Below are 26,640 nucleotides of genomic sequence, written 5' to 3' on the forward strand. Positions count from 1 at the left end.
GCTGTCATCACCAATACATAAGATATCTGAGTTATTATTATGGACAATCGTTCGTAAGTCTGAAATGGTAAAACAATTACAACTTTGCCTTCTGAAATTTTTGTAGATCATACACTTCTCTTCATCTGGCCAAAAGTTGTTTCCATAAGAAAATGCAGTAGACAACAAGGAAAAAAAATCCTAGGACTCTTCCAGCACAGTGGTTTGATCTACCACATGTATAAATGCACATTTTTGGTAGAGTCTTCAAAAGTAAGTCTGTCTGCCCAGCAGTTAATCTGGATCCAAGTCTGTCCAGCTCAGCAGAAATGCAAAACATTTAGGCCATTAGTATTTAAATTGAGGTAATCTCATTCATACAGAAAGTACATTCAAAAAGGCTGCTGACAAATTCACTGATGTAAGGGCTCAGTTTTGTTTGAATTAAGTTTTTTTTTCTTATTTAACTGCTTTAATTTTATGGTATGAAACTAAAAATATACACATGATGTATGGTGGCAATCATATACAGAAACTCCAATTTGAACTAATGCAAGAAAGCATGTCAGACACAAGAATTAGTGCGTGTGGAAAAGTCACAAGTTAAATTAATGTTGCCCTATGGTGGTCTTTAAATAAACAAAATTATTAATCTTATGTGTACACAGTAGTATGAATACAAAGTAAGTTTTAACATGCAATTTTTCCACAAGTATTAGAGCTTCACAGCCCTTTATTACTTCAATATGATTGTATTAACGTGTCATCATCTGGAAATGACAAAGTATGTTTATAATTTCTAAATATATATACACACATATAGAAGATGCAATACTTGAATTAGTGCTGAGAATGCCATCATTTAAAAAATAGCCATTTTATCCCAGGGAGTGCTGTCTTCTTAAATTGTCACAACATTTGGCTTCTTTCTTTGGGTTCTTCCTGCATATGCTCCTAAAAATTAAGTAGAATCATTAGCATTTTACAATTAGTAGTACTGGTTTTTGTAACAGGATTATCCAACAAAAATAGGTGAAAATGTTTAGGTCAACTTTTTTTAAGCAGTGTTATATATTCAGTGGCTACTTTTAAAATGACGGTTTTCATAATGTTACACCCAAAATATGTTATAAAAACTACCAATAGGTTTGAAAATAATGACATTTTATAGTATTTCCTTCCTCAGTAACTATTCCATCTTCTTTTCTGCAACTCTCAAACATCTACAACTACAATTCACAAGTTTTTAAAAGATAAGTCTGTCACATCACCAAGACAGAGATTAAACGACTGGTAAGTTTAACTACACCACATACTATTTTTAAACAACTTATCAGTTAAAAAAATATTACACAATTCAAATATTTAAGATAGCTCTTTCCTTTTCCCCAGCTGCCACATTAATAAACCAAGAGAGTTTTGCAGGTTTCCATATGTCGATATACACCACGAGAATTAAAAGTGCAGTATGAATAAGGTCATCAGGCTGGGCCCTTATAAAAGGAAAGCTGCTCAAGTATAAAAATCATAATAAATAAATTTTAAAACTCTCCACATGGAGCAAATACGTGTGTGTGTGTGTGTATATATATATACACACACACACACACTTAGAAAGCCATATTATACTATGCATAGCAAAAGTATCTTCCAGTAATAAGGATTTAGCATTGCAGGCTGCTAAAAAGTAGCACAACTCAGCATTCTTTAGGTTCAGGCAGTTATTGAGAGTGTCCAGCAATGTGAGCAAATATTTACACAAAGCAGTGAAAATCATACCACATGGTGCAGAGCAGTGGAAATGGAAGACAGCCATGGAAGAGAAATAATTACCAGGCAAAATGAACGTGACAAAGTAAGCGTCTGTCCTTTTCAGGATACTCAGTTGCTCTTTGGCAGAGTTGCAGTGGTTACTTACAGGTGTCCAAGGGCTACATTGAGCACTGTGCAAAGCAGCTTTGGAAATGCCCACAGACACCTTACCGCAGCAGGATCCCTCACATCTGAACACTGTTTCCCACTATACAAAAAGGCATTCTCGCTGGCCCAGCACTCTCCAGTGCTGTACTCTTCAGCTCACCTGTGATCTCGCAGGACAACCAACCAGGTTGACAGGCATGATGCTTTATTAGCAATTTAACCCAACCTCTTAACTCTCCTCAAGTGCACTCTGAGTTATATAAAAATCTCACATACAGAATAGGACAGCATAGGGAAGTGCAAAAAAACCCCAGCAATTTAGACTAAGGAATTGAAGAAGCCACACTTTATTAAAGAGAGTTACAGTCCTTTGGAAAACAATTATCACCCAACCTTTTCCAGTGGCAAGGGCAGCAATTGCATGAGGCTTCTCTCCTATGACATACGATTGACCAGGTACTGACACACAGCCAGTCTGACACCTTCCTGAAGTGCTGGCCTGAATGCTAACATGCTTGGCAAGCACACACCATCTCACATGGGCAATATGGTCCCTGCTCAGGCCATACAGGCATGCAGGAAAGAGCATGCCTAGCCAAGTGCTGCTGCCACCCAAATACTCTATGTACCTCACACCCCATATTTCTTTTCCACAACACTTACTCAGTCTGGGAAGAAACAAAGGAGGTGAATAGGTCTAGTTCCAGCAGCTGCCTGGTCTCAACCACCTTCTTTCTAATGCAATCAGATCACATCAAATGCCCTGCCTGACACAGCTTGGGGGCTACTGACTGAGCATCTCTGTCCTATTTAAAGTAATAAAAAAAGAATCAACACATAACACTCTTTACAGATTTATTAGTTTGCACTTTTCTTTTTAGCACAGAACTCTGGATTGAGTACAAAACAACAAAACCTAGATTTAGAATGACCAGTTGATTCCTAAGAAATGCCTTCTTGCCAGAAAAAGACAACACTAAATCAGAATGGCATTAAAGCTACAAAGCACTTTGCAGACAGAATTTAAAACAGCAATCAAGAATGGGGAAAAAAAAAATAAAGGAAGTGGTTGGATGAAGATGTTACTGTTTTCTTCTGATGGTATGTCTCACATCTAATTTGAATGCATAAGTGACATTTACGTATAGTAGTTGCATTCTGCTAATGCTCCTTCCATTTTGCCCCTCTAATAAGCACAATTGAATTGGGAGTCAGGCACAAGTGAAGACAAGATATTCAACAGAAATATTATGAGTTAGGAGTATAGCAGACTGGCATAGTTGCAGATATAAATAGAACTCTATTGCCCAGACCGAACCACTGCTACAACTCTTTCTTTCTGACATGCACAACTTCTACTAAAATAAGAGAAGCATATACATTTGTTTGGCTTTTTCAATTTTCTTTTCAAACTGACTTGAGATTAAACTTTCTCTGGCTATCGTCTTTCCCAGACAGAACTTGTTGCCTTAGTACAGGTGACTTTAAAGGATCTCTCTTGAAAAGATACTTTATTACTTAAAAAAGAGCAGATAAAAAAACAAAAAACAAAAAACAAAAAAAACACACCACCAAAAACAGCAACCCCCCCCATTCAACATACTTCCAAGCCTTTCACTATTCACATTTTATTCATATATAAAGACAAACGTGTTCTATTTAAATGTATTCAACTTAAGGCTTTTTCATTATCGCAAAATTATGCAGATTATTTCTTCCATGACAACTGTTCCCCATCTAATAATTTCAGAATGCATTTCCATTCATTTAGTACAAGTAGTCTAACCTATTTATAAAGGAGCATACAGAAGTACTGCTCTTACACCATGGGAACATGTGATGTCCAAACACTAAATGAGGTTACGTTGTGCAACCAGAACTAGGCAGTGTAAAATTGGTTAGACACATCTGCTTTAAGTGCCAAGCAGGACACTACAGAAGGCATTAAATAGCTTCCCAGGCATTGAACAAATAGCAATAAGGCAAAGAGAAATTTAGAGACATACATCAAAGGATTCTTTTCATTGCCAATTATCAAGTGTCGCAACTTAGACAACAATGACTAAGAGAAGCTCGGGGACTTACTTAGCAGAGCAGCACACACTGCCAACACAGAAGAGTGAGAAAGAATACTTTAACTGGATGTCTGATGCCAGACACAAATGTAAAAAACACTGTAGATCATTACAAGCTGAGCATGAATTATACAAGATTGGGCATGGCATCCAAATCTCAAATCAGTGCTAAACTTGACACCGACACCACACTCTTACACTACTACTCTTTTACAACCTCTGTAATACCCTAACTCGTAGAGGTCTTGATTGTTTTGTTGTCCCTGTTCTTCAGCACTGTCATTTACTAGTTAAGACCAGACACATTTTTGCAAACTTGCAGATGAAAACTTGCCTTAATGGCTACCTCTGGTTGCTACAATTATATTGCTTACTTAACCTTCTTTTTTTAAGTGTCAGAGAGGTTATTTACTACCTTTGCCGGTTTTTCTGTAGTGTCGCTGAGTGCAACTGAACAACTGCAGTGCTCCACTTTAGTGGTGACAGCACTGCCGGCACAAGTGGTCACAGAAAAATAAATGAACAAAGCTTGGTTGTAATCTTATTGCTTACTTTTTTATTTTGCCCTCCTTCCCCCTTTCCCCCCCCCAGTTTTTCAAACTGAAATGCTACAGATGTGTATGCATAGTTTCTTACTAGATGTCCTTCTATGGCCACTTCTCTTGGCTTCACAAAGTACTATAAAAAGACCAAACGCTCTGGGAAAACATCACATTTAAAGTGTACACACTGCACTAAAACTCACAGATAATCCTTGCCAGCATTGCTCCGGGGCAGTAATAAATGGAGAATTTCCCGTATAGGAAAGGTTTGATACTCAAAACAAAGATAATTCAGATCACTATGGAACACAGTTGAAATTATACTAATTTGCCTTATTTAGCCCAAAATTTCCCAACTTTTATACTTGACTTGTGGAACTCTCCTCTGAGACAAAGTGTAATTAAGATCTTAAACAGTTTGTAAGCATATAAATCACTTTACCTTTTGATAAATTAAAGTTTGTCACTTAAGAAATTTAAAATCTGATTAAAAAAAGAAATTGTATAAGATGTTTCACAGTGTTTTATTCCCTTCATGGCTGAATGGGCTGAAAATTGAAAGGTTTTTAACTATTATCAAACCTTTTTAATAAAAGTCACCGATCAGTTATCTCTGTATACAAGTACAGGAATACTCCACTTTTTAAATCAGATCATTAAGACTCAAACATTCTGTAAGATACTACAGCAACGTATATAATTTTAGGACTGCATGATGACTGAACACCAACTGATAAGCCTGAAACTGTCCTTCCTGTAGGCTTCCTGTTGAAGACAAGTTTCATGTGTGTACAGAATGAAGAATCAAATGACATTAAGATTCTAATCCAAGTCTAGTTTCACTACTATGAGCTTCTCAAACAGTTACAGTGAATGTATCTGGCAAACTTTTATGACTGGGCATCTGGTGAGTGAAAGCAAATGAGCTGTGCAGTACATTCTATATACTATGTTTATAGAATTTAAAAGTGGATGATTAAGTTACCAGCACATTTGTTTAAAGAGATAGGTTAGATTTAAGACATAGCAAAGCAGGTGCATGAGAAAAAGAAAACAATACAACCCCCATTTACTTTTCTAGATACTAGTAAGCTTATTTACTATAAGATCCAAGCACCAATTTTCTACACACCTGAAACAGCCTTGTTAGACACTCTGCTCTCTGGGGCCTTCTTTCTATTTTGCTCAACCCCCTTCATTGAGGTCTTAGGGGTTCTAATTAAATATAAAAGAGTTAATAAGTCACTTGCATCAAAGTTGAAAGGCTGTATCCAAAAATATAAAGAGACTATCAAACTGTGTTTGCCATAAAAACATTTTTCACAGTGTCCCAACAGAGCCTCCTCCTGAGTATGTGTACAATTCTTATTGACAGTATTATGGCTTAAGTAGATATATTAAATAGGAGAACACCTCCCCATGAACAGATTTTAAAAACTCTATTAAAGAAACCAATTCAGTTCAGATACTGTGGCATTACAGTCTATATTTTAAAACATACATATTTCATCAAGTGGAAGCAAAGCTTCATGGAATGAATGTTACAAATAGAAATGTTGGAACAGAGTGTAAATGGAGACAATACACAAGAGGATGAGAACACTAAATATTTTGTTGCCATGTAAGGTAAAACAAAGCTTCATCACTCTCTCAAAATACTGAGAGACATAATTATTTTTACTTTGAACAAGAGTTGCACCAGTATGTGTAAATATTATTCAGAAATCACTGTGCTCTTGCACTTTGCATTTACTTTTCATCTATGTAAATGGCTGTAAACATGCCGTGCCCTTACCCTTGTCTGCAAAGCAGTCTATGAACTGGGGCATTCTGTCCTTGATTTGGTTGAAGTACGCTGTTAAAACACAAGATTTTATTAGTGCTTTTTGCCTTCTTTAAAAAAAACCCTAAATCTCATAAGGAATACTGAATTATGCGATGTGTTTCACATAACAAATTTCAGAAAGGCTAACAGGTCCTGTAATGCAGATGACATATAGGCAAAAGTGGCAGGAAATAAAAATTCCAGAATAGGATTACTACTTCTGCTATTTAAAACAAAGAAACAAAAAAGCACACAGATAAAACTCCCTCAACAGTGACTTGGGTTCCTAGTCATTGATAAGAACATACAGGAAAAAAAGATTGAATCATTTAAACTAGTAATTGAAGATTGTACTGCATTAATAGCACATGTTCAAAGCTTTTGGATAAACATGGGATAAAAATCGTTTTTATGGGATACCAGGTATCTGACTTCTTATACTAGAAAAAGGTGCAGACAAGCTTCTTAAGGGCTGCTGTCTTCCTGAACAGCAAGTACTGAACACTGTAATTTCTGTGATCTAAGCAAACAATCACACAGTCTACAAGCAAGAACTTTTCCTCACAACAGAAAGCCACTTCTTCTCTGACAGCTTTCTAAAGATAAGCACATCAATGATTACACTGCAAAGTAAAGGATATTAAGAAAAGTAGTAGCACCAGACTGAAGCTTAAGAGATATTAATAGTATATCTCAGACAAAAACCAGGAACCTGAGCACAGAGATTTAAAGCCATATATAAATCATTTCTGAAGACAACATTTCAGAATTGACTCTGAAGAAAAGAAATCTTTTCTTACCTCCAATGAGCTAATAAACCCCTTTCTCACACCATGCTATGTAAGAATTTATTACTGTCCACCATAATAGTGGCAAGAATTGGCCTGATTGATGGCAAACCAGCAATGCACATCAGAATCTATCATTATAAGACAGTTCTTTAAAAGCATCCTAATACAAGTAATCTTCACTCACCGGCTTTCAGGAGTTTTTTGTTTTATGATTATTTTTTTACTTGGCATTCCCATTTCTGAAGCCCTACAGAAACAAAAGTATTGAAACATATTTAATGAAATCATCATCTAGGTCTTAAATAGAAACATTAAGAGAAAACCTACAACACTATCTACATCTACATGTAATACTGCCAGAGCAGTACTACAGATTATCACCTTTTACTCATGAGCAAGTGTAATACAACTGTTCAGTCTTCTGTGTTGCAGGATAATGCCTGCCACCATCCCTCCAAAAAACTTTGCCAAAGATACTCTACCAAGTACATCTATTGCTAGGCACTCCAGAAAGATTGGTAAAATAACTTGGAGCACTTTTTACAGTTTACAAAATCAACCATAAACTAAGTGCACAAGGATCATTTTGCTCACCACTGAAACACGACATAAACGCAAAACTTAAACGTTTTTCTCCCATACAAAAGTCTCTTAAAAGTAAGAGCGAACTACTAATCACCACACATCTACAGACTTTTTTTATTCATTCCTCCTAGGGGAGATATAGTTTGCAAAGAAGCTGTTACTCCAAAACTTCTTGTCACTATTTCCAGTGCCTCCTATCCATCCTCTTGCACCCCACCCCTCACCCCCACCAAGGGAGAACTGCACGTACTTCATGTACTTTTTCCTGTCCAGAGATTTCTGTGTAGCTGTTGAAAGTGCCACTCTCTCTCTTGGGCTTTTTACTTTATCCTAAAAAAGCAAAAGAACCAGCAATAACAATATTTACTGCTCTTACTGAGTTTAACCCCATCTGACCCGCCCCTACTTAAAAAAAAAAAAATAGCCAAACAAAACCAACAGTGTCTTCAGTACTAAGTTCACATTCAAGCTAAAATCAAGGGTTTTTTTTAAATTTGTTAAAACTAAAGGATATTCCTTATATTATCAGATTTAAAATATTTGTGTGCCCTAATCAATTCTTATTTAAAGTATGAACTTTTTGCTACAGCTTTTGCAATATTTTTCTTTCTATTTTTTATACATTTACACACTAGAAGTTTCAATGTATTAACCTCCTACTGCAGGGACCTTTCTTCTTTTTTTTCTTAAGTTACCTACAGAAGGATAATTAAACAACAACTTAGATTTAAAAAGCTTTTTACTGGGTGAGGAAGAATCTCTTAAATGCAAAATGATTCAGTACTTAAAGTCTTAAAGCAGTTTACATTCTCTTGACTGTAACACACCATTTGCCTGAGCATCTTCTCTTTACGAACTTCACGATCATGACGCAGGATATTCATTCTTTCTGACGCCTCCATCGTAAAAAAGATGTCATAGATGTCATACAGAGCTGCTCGCAGCTGGAAAGAATAATTAAATAAAATATTCTGTCAAGTTAACATTCCCATGGTTTTGATCATCAACCTCTTCTCGCTTTTAATCAAAACAAAACACTTAAGATAATTCTGAAATCTCTCTTAATGTGTCAGCACAAAAATAGAATCTTCTCTTCACAGCCATAGCTTAAGCCTTTTACTTTAAACAAAGTCACTGTGAAGGTTTTAGGTATTTATATTGCAAAAGCAGACTAGCTAGGAAGGAAGGAAAAGAAAAAAAGGTTTAAATGGTGTCACCTGAGCCATTACTCTTTCATGAAGGGATGCATCTTGTGCTGAAACACTTCCTCTTTTTAATGGGGCTTCAGACTGAAAATTTTTTATGAACTCCATAGTATCCTGGGGAAGATGGCAAGATAAGAGTAAGCACCAAGCATAATCCTGCACAACAAAGGGATTATTACAAACTACACATAGGATGTACAGTCTTTGCTTGACTTGGACCTTACGACACTAAGCAATGCAACACTCAAACATGTTCACGTGACAGACATTTCCAAATTATTCTGAAAGCACAAAATGCATGATTTCACCTGTCAATTGAAGTTATGAGCAAAAAAACAGGAGGAGAAGCTGTATAATAAAAATGCTTGTCTTACATGTACAGTTTGCTTAAGATGTTTCAGTTTTTCTGTCTGCAGGAGTCTACGAGTGAGAAACCCCTTTGCCACAGCAGTGATCTTATCAAACTTCATTTGTATCTCTGGACTGAAAACCTTAAAAGACAAGAAGCACCTTCTAAACATTTGATTAAAAAAGCAAGAATTATGAATTATTTCTCAAATAACATCAATCATATAAGTTTTCAAGTAAGAAGCAAACTGTTGATAAAGTTTTGGCTAGGCCGCAAGTACCCACCATAATATTAACTTAGCAGAAGCAATATATTGGTATATTATTATTTTGTATATATGAACATTGAGAAAAATATCCTATAGGGTTCTCTTGTGTAATCAAAGTTGATATAGGAAGGAATACCAAACTTTTCTGCGAGAGTTATTACTGCACACCTATCATAAGGTTACCAGTGTCTTACAAAAACTAGAGGGCTTTTTAAGCTATAAATAAACTTTCTTTTTCCTTACCTGAGTCCACCTAGTTTTGATCCTGTTACTTGGCCTAGATACTGAGGTTTTTATAACTCCACTACCTGATGGTCCCCAGAGAAAGAATGAAGTTTCACTTGTTGAAGCAAAGGTGTTAGGTGTCGCAGTATGAGCGAAACCTGCATGCAAAGCACAATGTACAGTTCAACACAGACTTTGTCCATAAAGTAATGTGTGCCTATACATATATACACATAGATGTACATAGATATATACACAAATACCAAATGCAGCACTCCAAAAAAAACAACAAATGCAGATAAAAATCAAGTACACAAACTTTAACTCTGGTTGCACTCAGGAAGCCTTTTTGAGCTTAAGAACAACAAAGTTCCCAGTGCTGTTAGCTATTCTTATTCAAATTGTAGATTATAATACTTGTATATTGAGAGGAAAAATGTCTGTATGCTGCAACATGAAAAATCACTTACCTAATGTTAAAATTACTACAGAAAATCTTACTCACAGAGCATCTCCAAGAAAATGATTTAAAGTGTTTAATGTCACTATTGTGGATCCTAAAGATGAATAAGGAATAATCATACAGTTCAGCAATTTTACTCTCAGATGAAAGTTCCTTTGCTGTTTGCCTGCTAGAATACCCAATTTCCACCTGTGTTTGATAAATGCATGTTGATGCACTCAAGAAACAGAACTCAGCTCAGAGGTAGCAGCTTTGTTTACAAGGTCAATCATAGGCAAGAAGCAATCTGAATATTTCTGATTCATTTCCTAGCAAAATTTGCTAAACAGAAGACAAACCAAAACATTTCATCATGTTCTGGAACAGGTGAGAGGTGTTCCATCAGCTACAGCTGTGCTTTCTTGCAGTCAAGGCCCCCTGGCAGAGCCCTTCTAATCCTCCTACACAAATAAGGACACCTGACCCACCACCATGCAGCTAAGTGGAAGGAGGATGAATGTTCTGTGACATGATGCAAATCCACCTCCTCATCCTTGACCAAATCAGTTTAGTTTTGGCTTGTTTTCCTCAAATATCCCTTATAACAATTATATGCAAATGCAATACATGGAACAGTAAAAGGATGGCTGAAACTGTGTTAAATGCCAGCTAGACAAAGATGCAACACAGAATTTGTTTCACATATGCTGCCAGTAGTTGAAGGCAGCAGCTGTCCGCATACCCTGACGAAAAGTGCCCTAGGACAAGAACAATGCATTTATCAGTACAGTGGGGCAGCTGGTCCAGTTGAGCACTGCAGAGCAAAATATATCACAACATTTAATTTATATTCTACCCTTTCAGTTTTACCAATGCTGGTAGCGTTTGCATTATGAACTGTCTCCAGGTGAGACTGCACACTTTCCAGCAAGCCACTTTCACTTTTTTTCCTCCACTCCAACTCCATCCTACTGTTAATATTCACTTTGGAAATCTCTATTTCCGTTGTAGCAACCTTCTTGCCTTTCAACTTTCTCTCATGCTCTTCCAGTTCCTACAAAAGAGAGAATCACCTATAAGACTATTTTTCTAACTCTGCAAAGCAATAGAATAGACATTTTAAGACCAACAGCTTCCTGACAAACTGCAATACAACACACATGACCTTTGCTTAGAATTTTTCCTCTTTTTACCTTACCTTCTGCAATTTCTCCTGTTCTCTCTCTTGTTCAGCTATCAGCATCGACAGTTGTTGTGCATGCTGTTCTTCAAGTCTCTTCCTCATTTCTTCAAAGGCCAACATTTTAGTTTTTAAAATATCTTCTGAGAAGATACATTACAAAGAATCAAGCATTAAGAATTTTCTATTTGATCTTTGCCAGACATACATGCCTTAAATGGGAGTAATATGCATCATCAGTAAAGAAGTGCAACATCTCTCTGATACCAAGTTTCCATTATGTATTGCAAAGATCAGTTACCACAGTTCTTCAAAATATTTGCATGTTCATATTCGTGGGATAAGCATCTGAATGGAACAGCAGTAACACCAACTGAGCCTGTATTAAAGTAAGGACACAAAAAAAAACTAGCTCTGCAAACAGTATACCTATGTTTGCTTGAGTGAATTACAATTATTTATGCCACTTCAGCTTGATTTGGTAGACACACACAGATGTAACAGTCTTGAATTGGAAGACAATGCGGACATCATGATTTGCAACCCATTAACAGGTATTTTCTTTTAATTTACACACAGTATCTCTTCTTTTAGTAGTCTTATTTAGACCTAATGGAATAAGACATTATTTTCTCAGTAAAACTAAATTCAAACTTCTACATTCAAATGGGAAATTAATATTTGTGACATCAAATTATACCCTTGAAAGTAAATACAGAACTCACAAAACTGATGTTTTAGCTGATGCTGCCTCATAAATTGTTTAATCATTTGTTACAAATAGCTGTTACATGACTTTTGACTCCAAGTGACTCCTAAGACAGCAATTATGCCATACTGTAGCAGTTAAAAATGGCTCAAGTAGTGAGTTGAATTTCAGAATTTGTCATTAATTACAAATTAGAGAAATAAAGAGGTTACTGAAAAAAGAATAATTTACACTCAAAAAAACTTTAGTCTTTCGATATATATACATACTTAGAACCACCAATGACTAATGATCATTGGGGTTTTTCCTAAAAGATTTACAAACTGAAGAGTAAGGTTGAGAAAAACCCTCAACTACAGGAAATTTTTACCTTTTGCCACACTCTCAGTGGCTGCATTCTTGGTAAGGTAAGCTGATCCCACAGGATATTTCTGTTCTTGCAACCACAGCTTCTCCTGTTCTTCCATTCCAACTGTTAGAACACAGGGATTGTTTTCTTTTTGGCAGTTGTCAGCGTCCAAATCAAGTTTACGTTTTACCTTTTCAAAACTATTTTCTAGAAACTGCTCGTTTGCTGGGGAAACGCTTGGAGTGTCCATCTGCTGTCGCATATTCTTGCTCTGCATTAGTAGTGGGGATGGGTTTTCTACATCGTAAGATTTATTGAGTTCTACTGGAGAATTACATTTAGTATTTTCTAGCAAACTAGATGGTTTGGTTTCATTCACAGCTGGAAGCTTCTGTGTTACTGTAGACTGACTGATAGCAAATGGCTCATTCAGTTTTGGAGCTGCAATATTAGTACTGGTCTCTACTTTATACAGCCCTCTGCTGTCCATCACTACCTGTCCTTCCACTGTGGCCGACAATGTTCCCTTGCTTTCCAAGTGCCCAAAGGAATGGCGATATGGTTTGCCAGCTCCCAACCCATCACAAGGGCCTGAAGAATTCCTGTTGACACCAGGAACTCTGCTAGGGCAAACCATAGTTAAGTCCACCATGAACTTTGGCACTGATTCAGACACGTTATTTTTATCTGCAATATCTTGCATGATTAAATCCATCGCTCTACCCTTGCCTCTAGGACTTAACTCATAAGCATTCACAGGGTTATTTATAACAATGTGTCCCATTGATAAAGGTCTTGGGCGCCTTCGGTGCATTTTAGGGCTCATGCTTGGCTCTGGGCTCGGCAATTTGGCATAAGAGCCTGTGAGGCTCCTGACAATGCTACTGTCATGATCAAACATTGAAGTCTTCTTAGATTCTTCATCCGAATCCGAATCCACCAACGGAGGTGTTCCAACTCTCATAGGTATGTCCACTTTAGAAAAACTGGATAAAGTTGACATACTTGTGTTATTTGTATGAGTAGAGGCACCTTGGAGAAGGGTATTTGATTTATTAAGACTGAGTTTATCAAGTGTCAGACCAGTGCAACTTCTGCCTGTAAGCTTCACTCTTTCTTTCACAGAGTCAGTTGTTTTAATGCTATCATTTTCTTTATCTGAATGACTTTCACTCATACTCCTCTTTGAACTACTTTTTGAGCTACGCTTGGTTTGCTCCTTCTCTATGTACTCCCTAGATTTCTTCATCAGGTTCTGAAGACTCATTACGTGTGGATCTTGGACTTCCTCATCCAATGGTGGTACTCCTAGTCCCTCTTGCTTTTGCAAAGCATGTGACGCAAGCTTATTATGCATGTTGTCAGGAGCTACAGCCCTTGGACAAGGTATGTCTTTTGAGAAGTGGCTCTCACTTTGCTTTGAAAAAACATTTTCTTCTGCTGCTTTAACTACTGCTGTCACACTTGATGTCACCTGCCCAGTAGTATCTAACGGCATAAGTTCTGGTGTCTTTTCAAGCTCCGTGGGACCACGCTCTTCAGGAGAACGTGCCAAACTGACATCTGATAGAGCTGTGAAGTCAGTTGAAGCTTTTGAATCTGAATCAGGGCAAGTATTTGCAGCCTCCCATGCGTTCACATCACTCTTACTAGGTCCTTTCCTGATCTGCAAATAAAAATTGAAAAAAAAAGAAAAATCACATATTTTGGTGAAATCACCTCAGATTATTGCAAGCTTCACCTGAACTTGAAAAATAATGCTGCCACCTTAAACCCAATAAAAATTTTCAGTTTGACTGTTACCAATTTCCTTCAAATTACTTACAGTACAGAGCTCTTTGCAATGAGAAGAATATTATTGGAATTAAAGTACAAATTTGAAAAATGATTGACTCAGAATTTTTACTGATACCAAGTATCTGAACACAAAGATGCACTTTTCTTCACAAGATCATTTGGGCATATTCAAATAACTTTATGGCTTCAAATTATTCTGTAAGATTCCTCTTAAAATATGAAAACATGTTTATATTAAATGAGAAACATAACTGAAAAATTTCAGCGTGAAGTATAGATTAACCTATAGTCAACTAAGAACAAATCAAAAAAATTCCTAATGAAAACAGTGGAACTGTAAGATATTTTTTTCATTTCCCTACTAATCCAGAGACAATGAAATCCAAGTTTTCATTTGTCAAGTACTTGGAAAAACAACTTTCTTTAAGCAAGAATTGCATGCTGCTTCTAGCCAGCATTTGTTTAAAAGGATTTTCAAACTAAAATTATCCTATGTACTACAACTCAATTATCAAGGGGACACCTTTGAAAAAAAAAGCTAACTGATTTTTGTACTGAACATATGCTCCTGGTCTGCTCTTCAAATCCTACGTCAGACGACTGTTGCCATGTACACTCCAGTAAACAATGCAAACAACTAAGTTATGTTTGCCACCTTAGTAACTCAACAAATTCAATGTTGACTGTACTTGTTTAAGCAAGAGGTTAATGTAAAGACTGTATTACAACTGTTTCAAAGACAAATAATACCGCCTGATTAGATGATTTAATATTCTTTTCAATTTAAACCTCTACTAAATTCATCATTGAAGCAGCAAAGAAAACAAAGTAGTTGCACCAAAATTATAAAGCACACAACAGAATTACAAGTTGTTGCAAAGGCAATTTAATACTGTAATCGTGAGATTGAATATAGATTATTTTCTGATTAAACTATAGCTTGCAAATAAAGCAAGATCGTTGCTCTAACACCGGGGCTTTTGTTCATTTGTTTTTACAATCTAGTTGTTTCAAACACAGTTACAAAAGCAACAGTCCGTCATCCAGTGTGGTCTGTCCTGAACATACCAATAGAAGCAGTGAAAAAAAAAAGTCCTGAGCATGACAATGAATGTAAATATTATCACTAAATAATCAATTATCAGGTCACATAGCATGAAATACTAGCAAATGCTGGTTCTGGAGAGTTAACTACTGTTAATTTCATGTTTATATTGGTGAATACTTAAACCCCAGCACTTTCTCAAAATGCCTATAATCAGAGGTTATCTGTAAAGCTAATAGGAGGCTCTGGACTAACACTACCTGAACATTTTCTAGAATCTCCTGAACACGATTCAATAAAGCTCTTTTCCGGGAGTTCTGTCTCCAGGTCTCTAGGTCCAGTGCTTTCTGTTTATATTGCTGTATCTCTTTTTTCTTTTCAAGGCTAAGCTGCAAAACAGAGTGTAAGAAACATGGTTTATATCACTAAACACAAATTTCAATACAGAATTACAGAAATAAAAGAAAAACCACGGAAAAAAAAACAATAGAAGAAAAACAATCACCTAAGTTGAGGCTTTGCACGCATTTTAAATGCCAGCTTCTTTTTAACTAGTTATACTTTTTTCTAATGGAGGATGCACAAAATGCCTTCTAGGCACACATGCAAATGAACATGAATGCAAAAGGTCATTTATAAAAAAATTTACATGAACACTACATGCTACAGTGCCAACTTCAAATGACACAGGATGCAGACTGCAGGACGGGTCTTTCCCAGTCCTCCATGGAAATGGGAGGTTTGGGCATCCCGGTGAGTCCTCTGTGACCTATCTTCCTACTCATACTCAAACTATTAAGCTCTGTGAAGGACTAGCTCACAACTTGCCCTCTTGAACCAGAGGTGAATATCACAAAAGACAGAAATGTATTAAAGCAGTCTTCTGGATACTTTCAACAATCAGAATCTGAAAATCTTCTGAGTTACAACCTTAGAAAATGTAGCTTGGATAGAAGTCAAAACTATATCTACAAAACAATATCTACAAGAAATGGTTTCACAAAGTTCTACAAAATTAAGTAGTCTCAAGTCAAATTATGTGTTTCTTCTATGAAACCTTAAAATATCCACCCGTTTGTAAATGAAAAATATTAAAATATCTCATTTAGTCTCCAACGTGTATCTGTATCATGATTTTTGGAGATCGTTGTCAGAGAGTCTCTCCGTTCATACTTCCCATCACTGAAACAAGGAAGTCAGCTGCATTATTGCACCAACTACCAATAGTCTGCTGCTTGGCTCTGTTTGCATTAAGCATAGAATGACTTAACATAATTGATGAGCCTGTGAAATATATCAGAGGAGGCTGCAAACACACGCAAACCAGAAGTTTACTTAAAAGCTTTTTAACTATCTCAGTATTTCCTATTTGCACTTTGGGGTTTTTTTTGGACAGTTTTAAACAACTTACATGTTCGATATTTGGAACGTCAGGATGATTTTGCATAATGTGAAACCCAGCAATAACATTCATCTACCTAATACCACAAACATTTTTACTCTCCTTATGAAGATAACAAATTTGAAGAAATGAAAACAAATGTAGTCAATGTGGAAAAAAATACATTCTACCCCGTTACTTTGTAAAATTAAGACTAGGAATGCTTACAATACACTAGGCAGCAGGCCAGATGATACCTCAAACATAGCTATACTTCCAGCAGAATCATTACATGTGGACATCAAAGCTAGTGCCAATAGTACAGTAAGCATACCAGGGAAGGAAAGAAAAGCAAAAGAGAGGGGGAAAAAAAAGCCTTACCAGAGGGGAAAGCACAGGAACTCCATGGAATTGAATGAGGGAGATATTTTTGTGCTGAGCAGTGAAGGAGGTTTCTCTTTTTATTGCCTCTTCTTGGATTCTAGAAAGATGCTTCTTACAGAATATTTCATAGTCCTCCATCTTCATGTTAATTTAGCTGCAAAGAATAACATTACTCTTCCGTGTACTTCCAAGAAAATGAAGGGAAAACAGCACTACAACAAATTCTGTATCACTATATTCTGGGAAACAAATTATACTTTAGAAAACTCAATTAGGTTTCTCTTTTTCCTGTCATTAACAAAAGCCTGAAAGCTGCATTTTTTTCCCATATAGAGATAAAATCCACATATGTGAGCAAAAAAGATGGTCACAGGTACACTGAGAACGCAAGCACTGAGATAATAAAGGTTTACAGAACTACACATGCTACAGATAATCTTAACAATTTCCATCAAAGATTAAACTAAAGGCCTCCCACGACTATCAGATAGATCCTATCAACTGTCAAAAAAAATTAATTATTTTTTTTAAAAAAAAGCTGGTATAAAAGCAAGACCAGGCTCTATATTTAGAGGCCTGACAGGAATTTGTGTCTTATTCCCATGATCCTCCTCCTTGGTACATCCCTGTATGAACAGACGCCAATACTCCACCAAAAAAAACAAATTACAGCCCAGTTTCCCCAGAAGAGCCTACACCTCTCACACTGCCCATGCCTGCTGAAGCAAACGGCGCCTAGCACTACCTGCCAAGGATCGCGTCCCCCCCGCACATCCCGCCGGCTGATTTCTGCCCTCCTGCCGCCCGCCCCGAGCCCTCCCCAGGCCGCCCCGCGGGCTCCCGGGCCCGGGCGGCCGCCTCCCCGGCCCCAGGGAGGCAGGAGGCACCGGCGGGGCCGGGCCCGAGCCCCGCGGCCCTCCCCGCCCGGCGGCAGGACACCCACTGCAGCCGCCATCACCTCCGCACGGCCCGCCCAGGCCCCCGCTCCCGCCGAAACCCTGGGTACCTGCCCCGCAGCCCGGCCGCCCAGCGCGGCGCTGCCCCGCCGCCTCCCGGCCGCCGCCCCGCCCCGGCCGCGCCGCCGCCCCGCTCCGCGGCACTACGAGCCCCAGCGCGCACCGCGGCCCCGCTCCGCTCACCGAGTGCTGCCCCCCTTGGGCCCAGCGGGTAGGAAACGTAGACTTTGGTTGGGTCTGGGAAAGGACGCGAGCGCGACCTACAAACCCGCATAACTGAGCCCCGCGGGACAAACGTGTCGGTTTGGGGCGAGCTCCCAGGCAGAGGAAGCTCCAACCATCAGCGGTATGAGGTGGGAGTGAGGGCCGCCCTGGCACTCTTGATTTACAGTCATTTCCACCCATAGATCTCCAAGACAAGTTCCCGTGCTAGCGCAGCATACGCCTGTTCTGCTTTATCACGTTAAACATCCTATGGCCGTGCAGTCCTCGCGTAGCCAGGGCCACAAACCTGCCACCGGCAGGTATTGGTTTCACTGAACGTGCTGTGATGGGAAAGATAAGCACGAGAACTTGTCAGTATGCTCCACAGACATCCCATCCCTCCGGCCCGGCAGCCGGCTGCTGGCCCAGCCGGCAGCGCTCTCCCACAGGGCAGGCCGCTTGTCTGCCAGCACTCCCTCCAGGGAAAATTAAGTTTATGGAAACATCTAGTTCCCAGTGAGCGTTTAGAGATGTTAAAGCTGTCATTCTTGTTTCACAAAACAACTCCTTTGTCTTGTTACCTCTTCAGTATGTTAAATATTATTGAGGGTTTTTTAATTCTTCATCTTTACTCTTAACAAATGCTGTTGTTTATCAAAATGCTTTTAAATACATAAGAGTTAATTAGACATTCTATTATTTGTTATGTGTCTGTATATATATATCTGATTTTTCTTCAGATACACCTGGAAGAACCATAAAACCATAGATGGAAAAGAATATCTGAGATGCTCAGAACCAGCTAGGACAATGTGTGACAAATATTTATCTCAGCTATTTAAAAAAAAATAAATCAAGTTCAGAGGAATGTCTGGTGCCTGTTCAACCTCTAGTCAGCAAGAGTTCCTCACTGCAAAGTCAGGTCCTTCCCATCCTTCCCACAGAGAACATTAAAAAAGTCAAAATGCTCATCTACATTAATGGAAACTATTCGCTTTGTTATTCTTTTCCTAGCCTTAACAAGCCCTGTTTGTTCAACCTTCACCGATTTCCCTGTCCTGTGCTCTTTCCCCTGGATCCTTTCTGGTTGCTGAGACTTTCCCTCACCCACAGGGACAGAAGCGACGTTCCCTCTGCAGCAGATGCCTCTCTTCAGCCAGGAGGGAGCTGCCGTCCACCGGCTGGCCCTCGGGACCTCAGCCCTCCTCACAGCATCGGGTCTCCCGTTTAGTTTGCGAGCAGGCGTGAATGGATAGAGATGCCATATATGGAATATACAACACTGTATGCAGAAAGACAACAATTAATTGGAAAATTACGGATATTAATATTATATTTTGAAACAGCCAGCATAGCTGGAAAACCCCGACACTCTCCACAGACACGCAGGGACTCTCTGGACAGTGGTACCTTTCCTTCAACTAGCACCATTTATTTTCATCTGTGCCATTTTTTACCTAGAATAACCCACACTTTCCCTCAGCGCTCCTCCGACCTTTACCTGCGAGGCTTCTCAGCTCTGCAAACTACCGGGCCCGCCGGCTCCGCTCCCGCCCCTCAGCGCCTGCCGGCGGGCGGTGCCCAGCAGGGATTGGCTGGCGGCGACGGCTGCCACGCGCCGGTTAGCTGAAGGCGGGTGAGAGGCGGGCGCCGGTTGGTTGCTGGCGGCTGAGTGCTGGTTGGCTGGTGCTGGCTGTGGCTGTGTTGCCCAGGCCCTCTCCCTCGCCCTGAGGAAAGGCGGCGGCGGGTGAGATCCGGCCCGGCCCGGCTCGGCTCGGCTCGGCTCGGCTCGGCGGGCGGCGCTGCCGCCATGTTGTGCTATGGGGAAGGCCTGCTGATCTCCCTCACGGTGCTGCTGGGGGCGGTGCTGGCCCTGAGCCGCAGCCCGGCGCTGGCCTGCCTGCTGACGGCCGGCCTCTACCTGGCGCTGCATCTCTTCAGCCTGGAGCCCGCCGCGCCTCAGAGCGCCCAGCGCGTCCTGCGGCCCCGCGCCGCCGCCGCCCGCATCGCCCACCGCGGCGGCGCCCACGACGCGCCCGAGAACACGCTGGCGGCCATCCGACAGGTCAGCACGGCGGCGCCTCGCCGTAGCGTGCCCGCCGCCCTTCCCTGAGCCCCTCCTCGGCCCGGCCCCGAGAGCCGGCCATTCCCCGAGGGGCCCTAGAGGCGCGTTTAGCGTGCCCGGCTGCCAAGGGACGTGCAGGGCCTGGCACCAGGTCAGAAGCGTGAGGCAAAGCTGCCAAATGCTCTGGAGGGAGAGCGAGCGAGCCTCGGGTAGCCTGCCTCCCCATAGGTCTGGTGGGTGAGAGACCGCAGTTGGTGGGCAGTAACGCAAGCCGGCGGGCTATGTGTGATAATCTGCCTTTTCGGCGGGCACCAAGCCCACTTCACCCCGAATAACTCCAGCGTCTTCCAGCTTGCCGCAGGAAGCTGTATGGCTTGTCAGTCCTTCATCCCCAGACAGATTCAGAACAGTTTGATCAGATCCGAGTCTTGCAGGAGCTGTGTTATATCCTTGGTGCTGATGGATGTTTTAGCCATGTAGCTGTAATGAAATACTGTATTTTACTGATGCCACAACAGAATAGAGAGAGCAGACAGCAGCTTAGTAACAGGCCGTTTGCTTTTTAAGCTTTGAAGACCTGTGATGAGAATCCACAATTATGGGCAAATCTGACATGGTGAGGACTTGCAGTGTACAACCCTGCCGTGGAACTTACCGCTGCCTCATCTGCGAGGCGTCGTGGTGCAGCCAGGGTTCGCAAACTGTTTCTGAGAATCGTTTGAATTCATGATTAGCGATCTTTCAAATGTAACATATCTGTGACAATGAGATGTTGCTGCTCTGATGGTCTCTTACCTTTGGGTGAGGCAGGGCTCTGTGTTCTGATAAATTCTAAAGCTGCACAATAGAGATCCTTACATGGCAGATACGTCAAAAGTAAACCCTAGTGCGTACCTGGCATTTGTCTTTCTAGTGTGTTGGCCCTTTTCCCAGGAGCCATTTAGCCTTCAGAACAACTCATCTTGTGTCGAGTTCACTCAGGTGCTTTTCTGAGCAGTTTCTGGGAAAGAGCCTGGGCAGTAGCAGGATGTATGAAATGTTCTAAGGCAGCCCAGCTAGTTGTTGCTTTCTGATACAGGGATTCCTCAGATAGGAACATATCTACATATATCTACTATCTCGTACAAGCATGGTAAGTGGTGCTTCTGGGAAGCTTTGTATCTACTGCGTATGGTGGATCAACCATAACTGCACGTGAATGGCAAATCTGACTCTGAAGGGAAATGTTGCACTGGTATTCCATAAAAAAAGAGGGATGATAGCTTTTTCTTGTGCAAGCAAAGACTTTATGCTCTGATGGCCTGCTCTGATTCTGGTTTCTAAGTGTTAATCTATAAATTATCTAAACTGTAGGCATTTGCTTCCCTTCACTTTTAGAAAGTAATGTAACTTAAGGACTCAGGAGTTATTAGACCAGGAGGAGAAAGCAGGATGCATTTTTATCCTGAAACAGTCTCAATCGCAAGACTGAGTCATTATCACTATGGGTTTATCTGTAAAATAGATTGTTGATCTACGAATGCTTCTCACAATAACTTGGATAAAACCTACTTTGTTCTGCAGATCAAGCTTACTGAAAAGAACATCAATACTTTGGGTTGGTTTTTTTTTTTACCAGAATACAAACTAATTATAGCTGTGCCTATATAAAATCTATAAAGCTGTAAAGCTCTTTTCTGTTATGTGATTTATTTTTTTTTTTTTAATTAAGGCAGCCAAGAATGGAGCAACGGGTGTTGAGCTGGATCTTGAATTTACTGCAGATGGTGTTCCCATTCTAATGCATGATGAAACAGTAGAAAGGACAACTGATGGGTCTGGAAGATTGTGTGACTTGAATTTTGATGAAATTAGGAGACTTAATCCATCTGCAAAACATAGGCTCTGGTAAATGAACTATTGCTATTTCTGAAAGCACTGTTTCAGCAGTGAAAAAAACCCCATTCTCATTAAACAAAATTATTTGATCTATCACTGACAAAAATTTTTGTAAATTCAAAACTTAGTCCCATATGTTACTTCTCATTTGATTTTAGAAGGGTATGAGACTATACCTCCTTACCCATCCTTGCAATAGGAACAGTGAGGTAGAGTCCAGATAATTGGCTTTCAAGGACAAAATCCACAGGTGCCTAATGTGAAACAGGTTCATCTCTACATAAGCTTCCCCTGAATGGATTGCATGACACTAAAGATACAGGGAGTTTCACTATATGTCAAAATTGGCTTCAGTAATTGCTTCTAAAACTAATTTTATTCACATCTGTTTCTTGACTGGTTGTGTCTTGGGGATTCTAAACATCAGGATTATACTGTGGAAAAGGAGCTAGACAGATTTCCTGGGTGGTCTCAGGGAGGAGCTGTGAGCCCAGTGGCTGATAAGGTCCCTTCCAGTGGTATGCAGGGGAAAATATTTTTATACATTACTAAAATTTTGATAACAATGCAACTTCTATAGTATCATAAGTGAATCCATTTTAGAGGATGAACTTTTAGTGTGTGCTCCTGAGATGCTGCACTAGGGATTTCCAGACTCTTGTAAATATGCCACCTGTGAGTCTGTGTTACAGCAGCATCTTACCCCATCTGTTACTGGAAAAGCAATCACCGGAACCACACAGTGAGAACTTCCAAATAGGCAGTTACTGCTGACCGGCTGTTGTTCACTGTCACCGTATCAGGAATAATTTATTCACATGTGAAGCTGCAACTACATCCTCGTCTTGCTTATTCTGCCAGGATCTGCGTTTCTGGCTCAGGGTTACGGAGTGCAGTCAGGAGGATGAAGTGGGTGGATAGGTGGTCAGCAGGTGGGACTGAATGCTTTTTTTTTGTGGTGGTTGAGGAAGGAGGTGAAGTACTGAGGCTAGTGTTTTGGTGTGGAAAGTGGGGTCAGTGAGCATCGGATTAGACCTTGAATTTAGAAGGACATTGTCTAGTGGGATTCTGGGGGAAAAGGATATGTGCACGTATCCTTGTACATGGGCAGCCTTTTACTGGGTGAGAGAGCTGCTGCTGCCATTGCAAGTGGTGCTCAGTCCCACCTCTAATACTAGTGTATCAGCAAACTGTGTTTAGGAGTCCCTAGGAAACAGCTCTGTGCAGCTGGGGATGCGTGTGCCCATGTGTGTGCACATGTCTCTTGACTGCGTTCCAGTGAGTTCTCCATTTCTACAGGAGCAAATTCCAAGGTGAAAAGGTACCAACTCTGAGAGAAGCTGTTGTGGAATCTATGAATCACAACCTTACAATCTACTTTGATGTCAAAGGCCATGCAAATCAGGTACTGCTTACTGTACTAAGACACCTTCCTTCACCCTTGCTTTGGTTTCTGACCTGCTTTTTTGTTGGTCTCAAACTACTACGAGTGGTACAGGCCCTCCTCTAATATGAATGAGGCTGGGTAAGCTCTTTGTGTCATCCCAAGCTGGGCTGTCAAAGCAAAGACAACATGTTCCCATGTCCCATTCCATTGTCCTGGGAAGCTGCAACTTAAAATTAGCACGAGACTTGTGTGAGTGTTGAGTTCAGCTCACAGCAACATAATGAAACAAAGCAAAGGGAATTCCCTGCCTGTGCTGAGGGGAGCTGGTATCTCATCTTCAGCCTTGAACTATGGATCCTGCTTGTCTATAATTTGCATTACTGAAGGCAGATACAGGTGATCAATCACTAACATTTTATGCAAATCAGAATAATTTTTTCTTTAGCATAGAAAAATATGGAAATAAATTCATTTTCCCCCTTGAACTCAACCCAAGGAGGTACTTTAGAATGTTATCCACAACATATTTAAGGGTATTTCAGACACGGGGAATGGTATTCATTGCTGTAAACAGAATCACGAAAAGGACTTTTGTTGCAAAAATCAAAACGCCATTTCTGTGTTAATGGTATAAACAAGATGCTGTTTTTCTTCTCCCCACTCTCCATTTAAATCTTGTTACACAGAACAGGAAAGTATTTTTAAAGGGGATTATTCTAAAATAACTTTGCAGTGTGAAGTAAATATGAGCGTGTGTATAAAGATAACGTGTGTATCTCTCATTGACAGGCAGTCGATGCCCTAAAACAACTCTACCTGGAATTTCCACGTTTGTATAACAGCAGCATAGTCTGTTCTTTCATGCCAGATGTTGTTTATAAGGTGATGTTTCCTAAAAGCTTATTTTCAATTATTTTTAGTTCTGTCTGGGAATTTGAGCAAGATGTACAACTTGCAGATCCAGATTACTTTTCAGCTGTTAAAATTGCCAAGACTTTTAAAAAAAAAAAACCAAACCATAAATCATAAGTCTCCTGCATAATCTAATAAGATCACTCTGTGCTCATTAGATGCACATATGAATCTACAACATTTCCCTCCATTCTGAAAGCTATGTAGGAAAAAGTGCGTTGCTTTTACAGTTGGCCTATGGCCAGGTGTCTGTGTGCAAGATCTCTGTTAAATAAACCTCATATCTTGATGTAAATGAAGGCTATTCTTAAAACTTTCGTAGTTCTCATTGCCAAGTCCATTTACTATGTATTTTATTCCATTGCCTGACTGTTGTGCAATTTTTTTTTACATAAAAGCCATTGCTTTTTTCAGTATGTTTTAAAGAAAAAAGAGTAAAATATCATAAATGGCTCTCTAAAAGAGTTACAGAAGGATTGCGGGGGAAGGGGAGAAGGATTCCGGTAGAGCTGCAAATGCAAACTAGCACTCTGTATCTGACCTCTCCCAAAGTATATGGCTTTTGTAGGAATTACAGTCTTTTCTCCTTGATCTTCCAGATGAGACAAGCTGATGCAAATGTTGTAACAGCGCTAACACACAGGCCTTGGTATCTGAGTCATTTTGGAGATGGGACACCCCGTTTCAGTTCCTCCTGGAAACATTATTTGTATATGATGATGGATGTCATTCTAGATTGGAGCCTTCATAGTTTTTTGTGGCGATTGTGTGGGGTTTCAGCTTTCCTCATACAGAAAAATTTTGTTTCTCAGTAAGTCTTAAAGCTTGCTAATATATCAGGCGGCATTATTGTTCTATTAATATTTAAGGGTGGAGTTAACGTAGTGTATGTTAATCAATATGTTCCAGTTAGTGTTGTGTAAGGTGGTTTAATTTCTTTACCGCATGCTATTTTATTATTTTAAGCCTCTATCTTTTCAATCTGTATTTTACAGATAGAAATACAGATCTGTATTTTGATCCTAAGTTTAATATCAAAGGGAAAGAAAACTTGTTGCTTTTGCCTGTTTACAGTAATAAAACAAAAAGATGAGGTGCTGTCGTTCTTGATGTGATACTGATGTAAGACTAAAATTCAGTTGTAGCCTCAGCACTATCTGCCTTAAATATGGTAGTGTTAGCCTTCCTCTTACAGTGTCTTTGTTCCTTGCAGAGAGTATGTGAGGCACTGGTCTTCAAAGGGAATTCAAGTGGTTGCCTGGACAGTGAACACATTTGCAGAAAAAAGCTACTACGAAAGCATCCTTGAATCCAGCTACATCACTGACAGCTTGGTGGAAGACTGTGATCCTCATTACTAGGCCGGTGCTTTGTAGACCCTCACCAGTGTCACTAAACTATCTTACTTGGGTGGGTCTGAATTCACCATTGAGGGGGGTATCCACAGGTGCAGATGGGACTGCTAACGATAGCTCTGGGAAAAGGAAGAGCAGCAGTTCACTTCTGCTGTACGGGCAGATTGCAAATGCAGACAAACCCTCTGTTGCAACACTGGACAAGGCTGAGTCAGCCATTTGTAGTCTGAGGAGATAGCACGGTTATGTGAAAGGATCGGTTTTGACAAGCTAACTGGGCAATACACTGTATGTGCAGGTTGCTTTATAATTCTCAGACTGTTCCTTTGCTTTGTTTAAATCTGGGTTATAAAGTCATAGCAGCAATTTTTGGTGGCAAAATTTGTCCTACTTTGATTTTAATAATTTAAACAGTCTGTTCTACAACTGTATGATAGTTTGAGGTTGATTTATGGCATCTTAAAAACATCTGCATTACTGTTCTCAAAACAGAACCTGAAAACAATGGTGCTAAACCAGAGAGTGACTCTATGTCCCTCCCACTGCATGGAAAGGTGCATCCTGACAAGGAAAAGAAAGCCAGTTTTCCCTGTTCAATGTCAAGACTGTGAGACTTCATGGATAAAACTTGAGTATCTTCTTATCTTCCAGACTTTTAAAAGAACCAAGGGAGGATAGAAGATTATGTCTTCTAATGATACAGCACAAGAATGTATGTATTCTTTAAAGAAAGCTATGTCTTGAGTGCTGGTAGTAGTAGAACAAAGAGCTGAAATGCTTTTTTACTTCACTTATTGTTTGCACAATTGAAGGGCACTCACAAGGATATGTG

The 26,640-nt window shown here is 39.8% G+C and overlaps 2 protein-coding genes across 9 annotated transcripts; one reads left to right on the forward strand and one right to left on the reverse strand.

Moving 5' to 3' along the window:
• Window positions 1-314: 314 nt before the first annotated feature.
• Window positions 315-19,808, reverse strand: CCP110 (centriolar coiled-coil protein 110). 7 transcript variants are annotated; one of them, XM_064461780.1, is made up of 16 exons: window positions 19,713-19,808; window positions 19,323-19,493; window positions 17,049-17,205; window positions 15,547-15,675; window positions 12,466-14,110; window positions 11,405-11,529; window positions 11,077-11,260; window positions 9,783-9,922; window positions 9,297-9,413; window positions 8,935-9,036; window positions 8,545-8,661; window positions 7,968-8,047; window positions 7,317-7,379; window positions 6,312-6,371; window positions 5,649-5,731; window positions 2,565-2,705 (listed from the first exon to the last, which is right to left on the reverse strand). In XM_064461780.1, exons 3-16 carry the CDS (start codon window positions 17,193-17,195, stop codon window positions 2,644-2,646), a joined length of 3,054 nt encoding a protein of 1,017 aa, XP_064317850.1. In that variant the 5' UTR covers window positions 17,196-17,205; window positions 19,323-19,493; window positions 19,713-19,808; the 3' UTR covers window positions 2,565-2,643. The 7 variants fall into 7 exon arrangements, with proteins under 7 accessions (XP_064317855.1, XP_064317856.1, XP_064317850.1 ...); XM_064461785.1 differs by lacking the exons at window positions 2,565-2,705; window positions 19,323-19,493; window positions 19,713-19,808 and adding exons at window positions 315-933; window positions 18,058-18,147; XM_064461784.1 differs by lacking the exons at window positions 19,323-19,493; window positions 19,713-19,808 and adding an exon at window positions 18,058-18,147 and having other exon boundaries at window positions 11,405-11,526.
• Window positions 19,809-19,850: 42 nt separating this feature from the next.
• GDE1 (glycerophosphodiester phosphodiesterase 1) lies at window positions 19,851-26,239 on the forward strand. 2 transcript variants are annotated; one of them, XM_064461793.1, is made up of 6 exons: window positions 19,851-20,276; window positions 21,988-22,163; window positions 23,454-23,559; window positions 24,331-24,423; window positions 25,053-25,264; window positions 25,667-26,239. In XM_064461793.1, the coding sequence occupies exons 1-6, from the start codon at window positions 20,022-20,024 to the stop codon at window positions 25,812-25,814; spliced, it is 990 nt and encodes a 329-aa protein (XP_064317863.1). In that variant the 5' UTR covers window positions 19,851-20,021; the 3' UTR covers window positions 25,815-26,239. The 2 variants fall into 2 exon arrangements, with proteins under 2 accessions (XP_064317863.1, XP_064317864.1); XM_064461794.1 differs by having other exon boundaries at window positions 20,162-20,276; window positions 21,992-22,163.
• Window positions 26,240-26,640: the final 401 nt, after the last annotated feature.

This window comes from Phalacrocorax carbo, chromosome 10, assembly GCF_963921805.1.
Source record: "Phalacrocorax carbo chromosome 10, bPhaCar2.1, whole genome shotgun sequence".
Classification (NCBI taxonomy): Eukaryota; Metazoa; Chordata; class Aves; order Suliformes; family Phalacrocoracidae; genus Phalacrocorax; species Phalacrocorax carbo.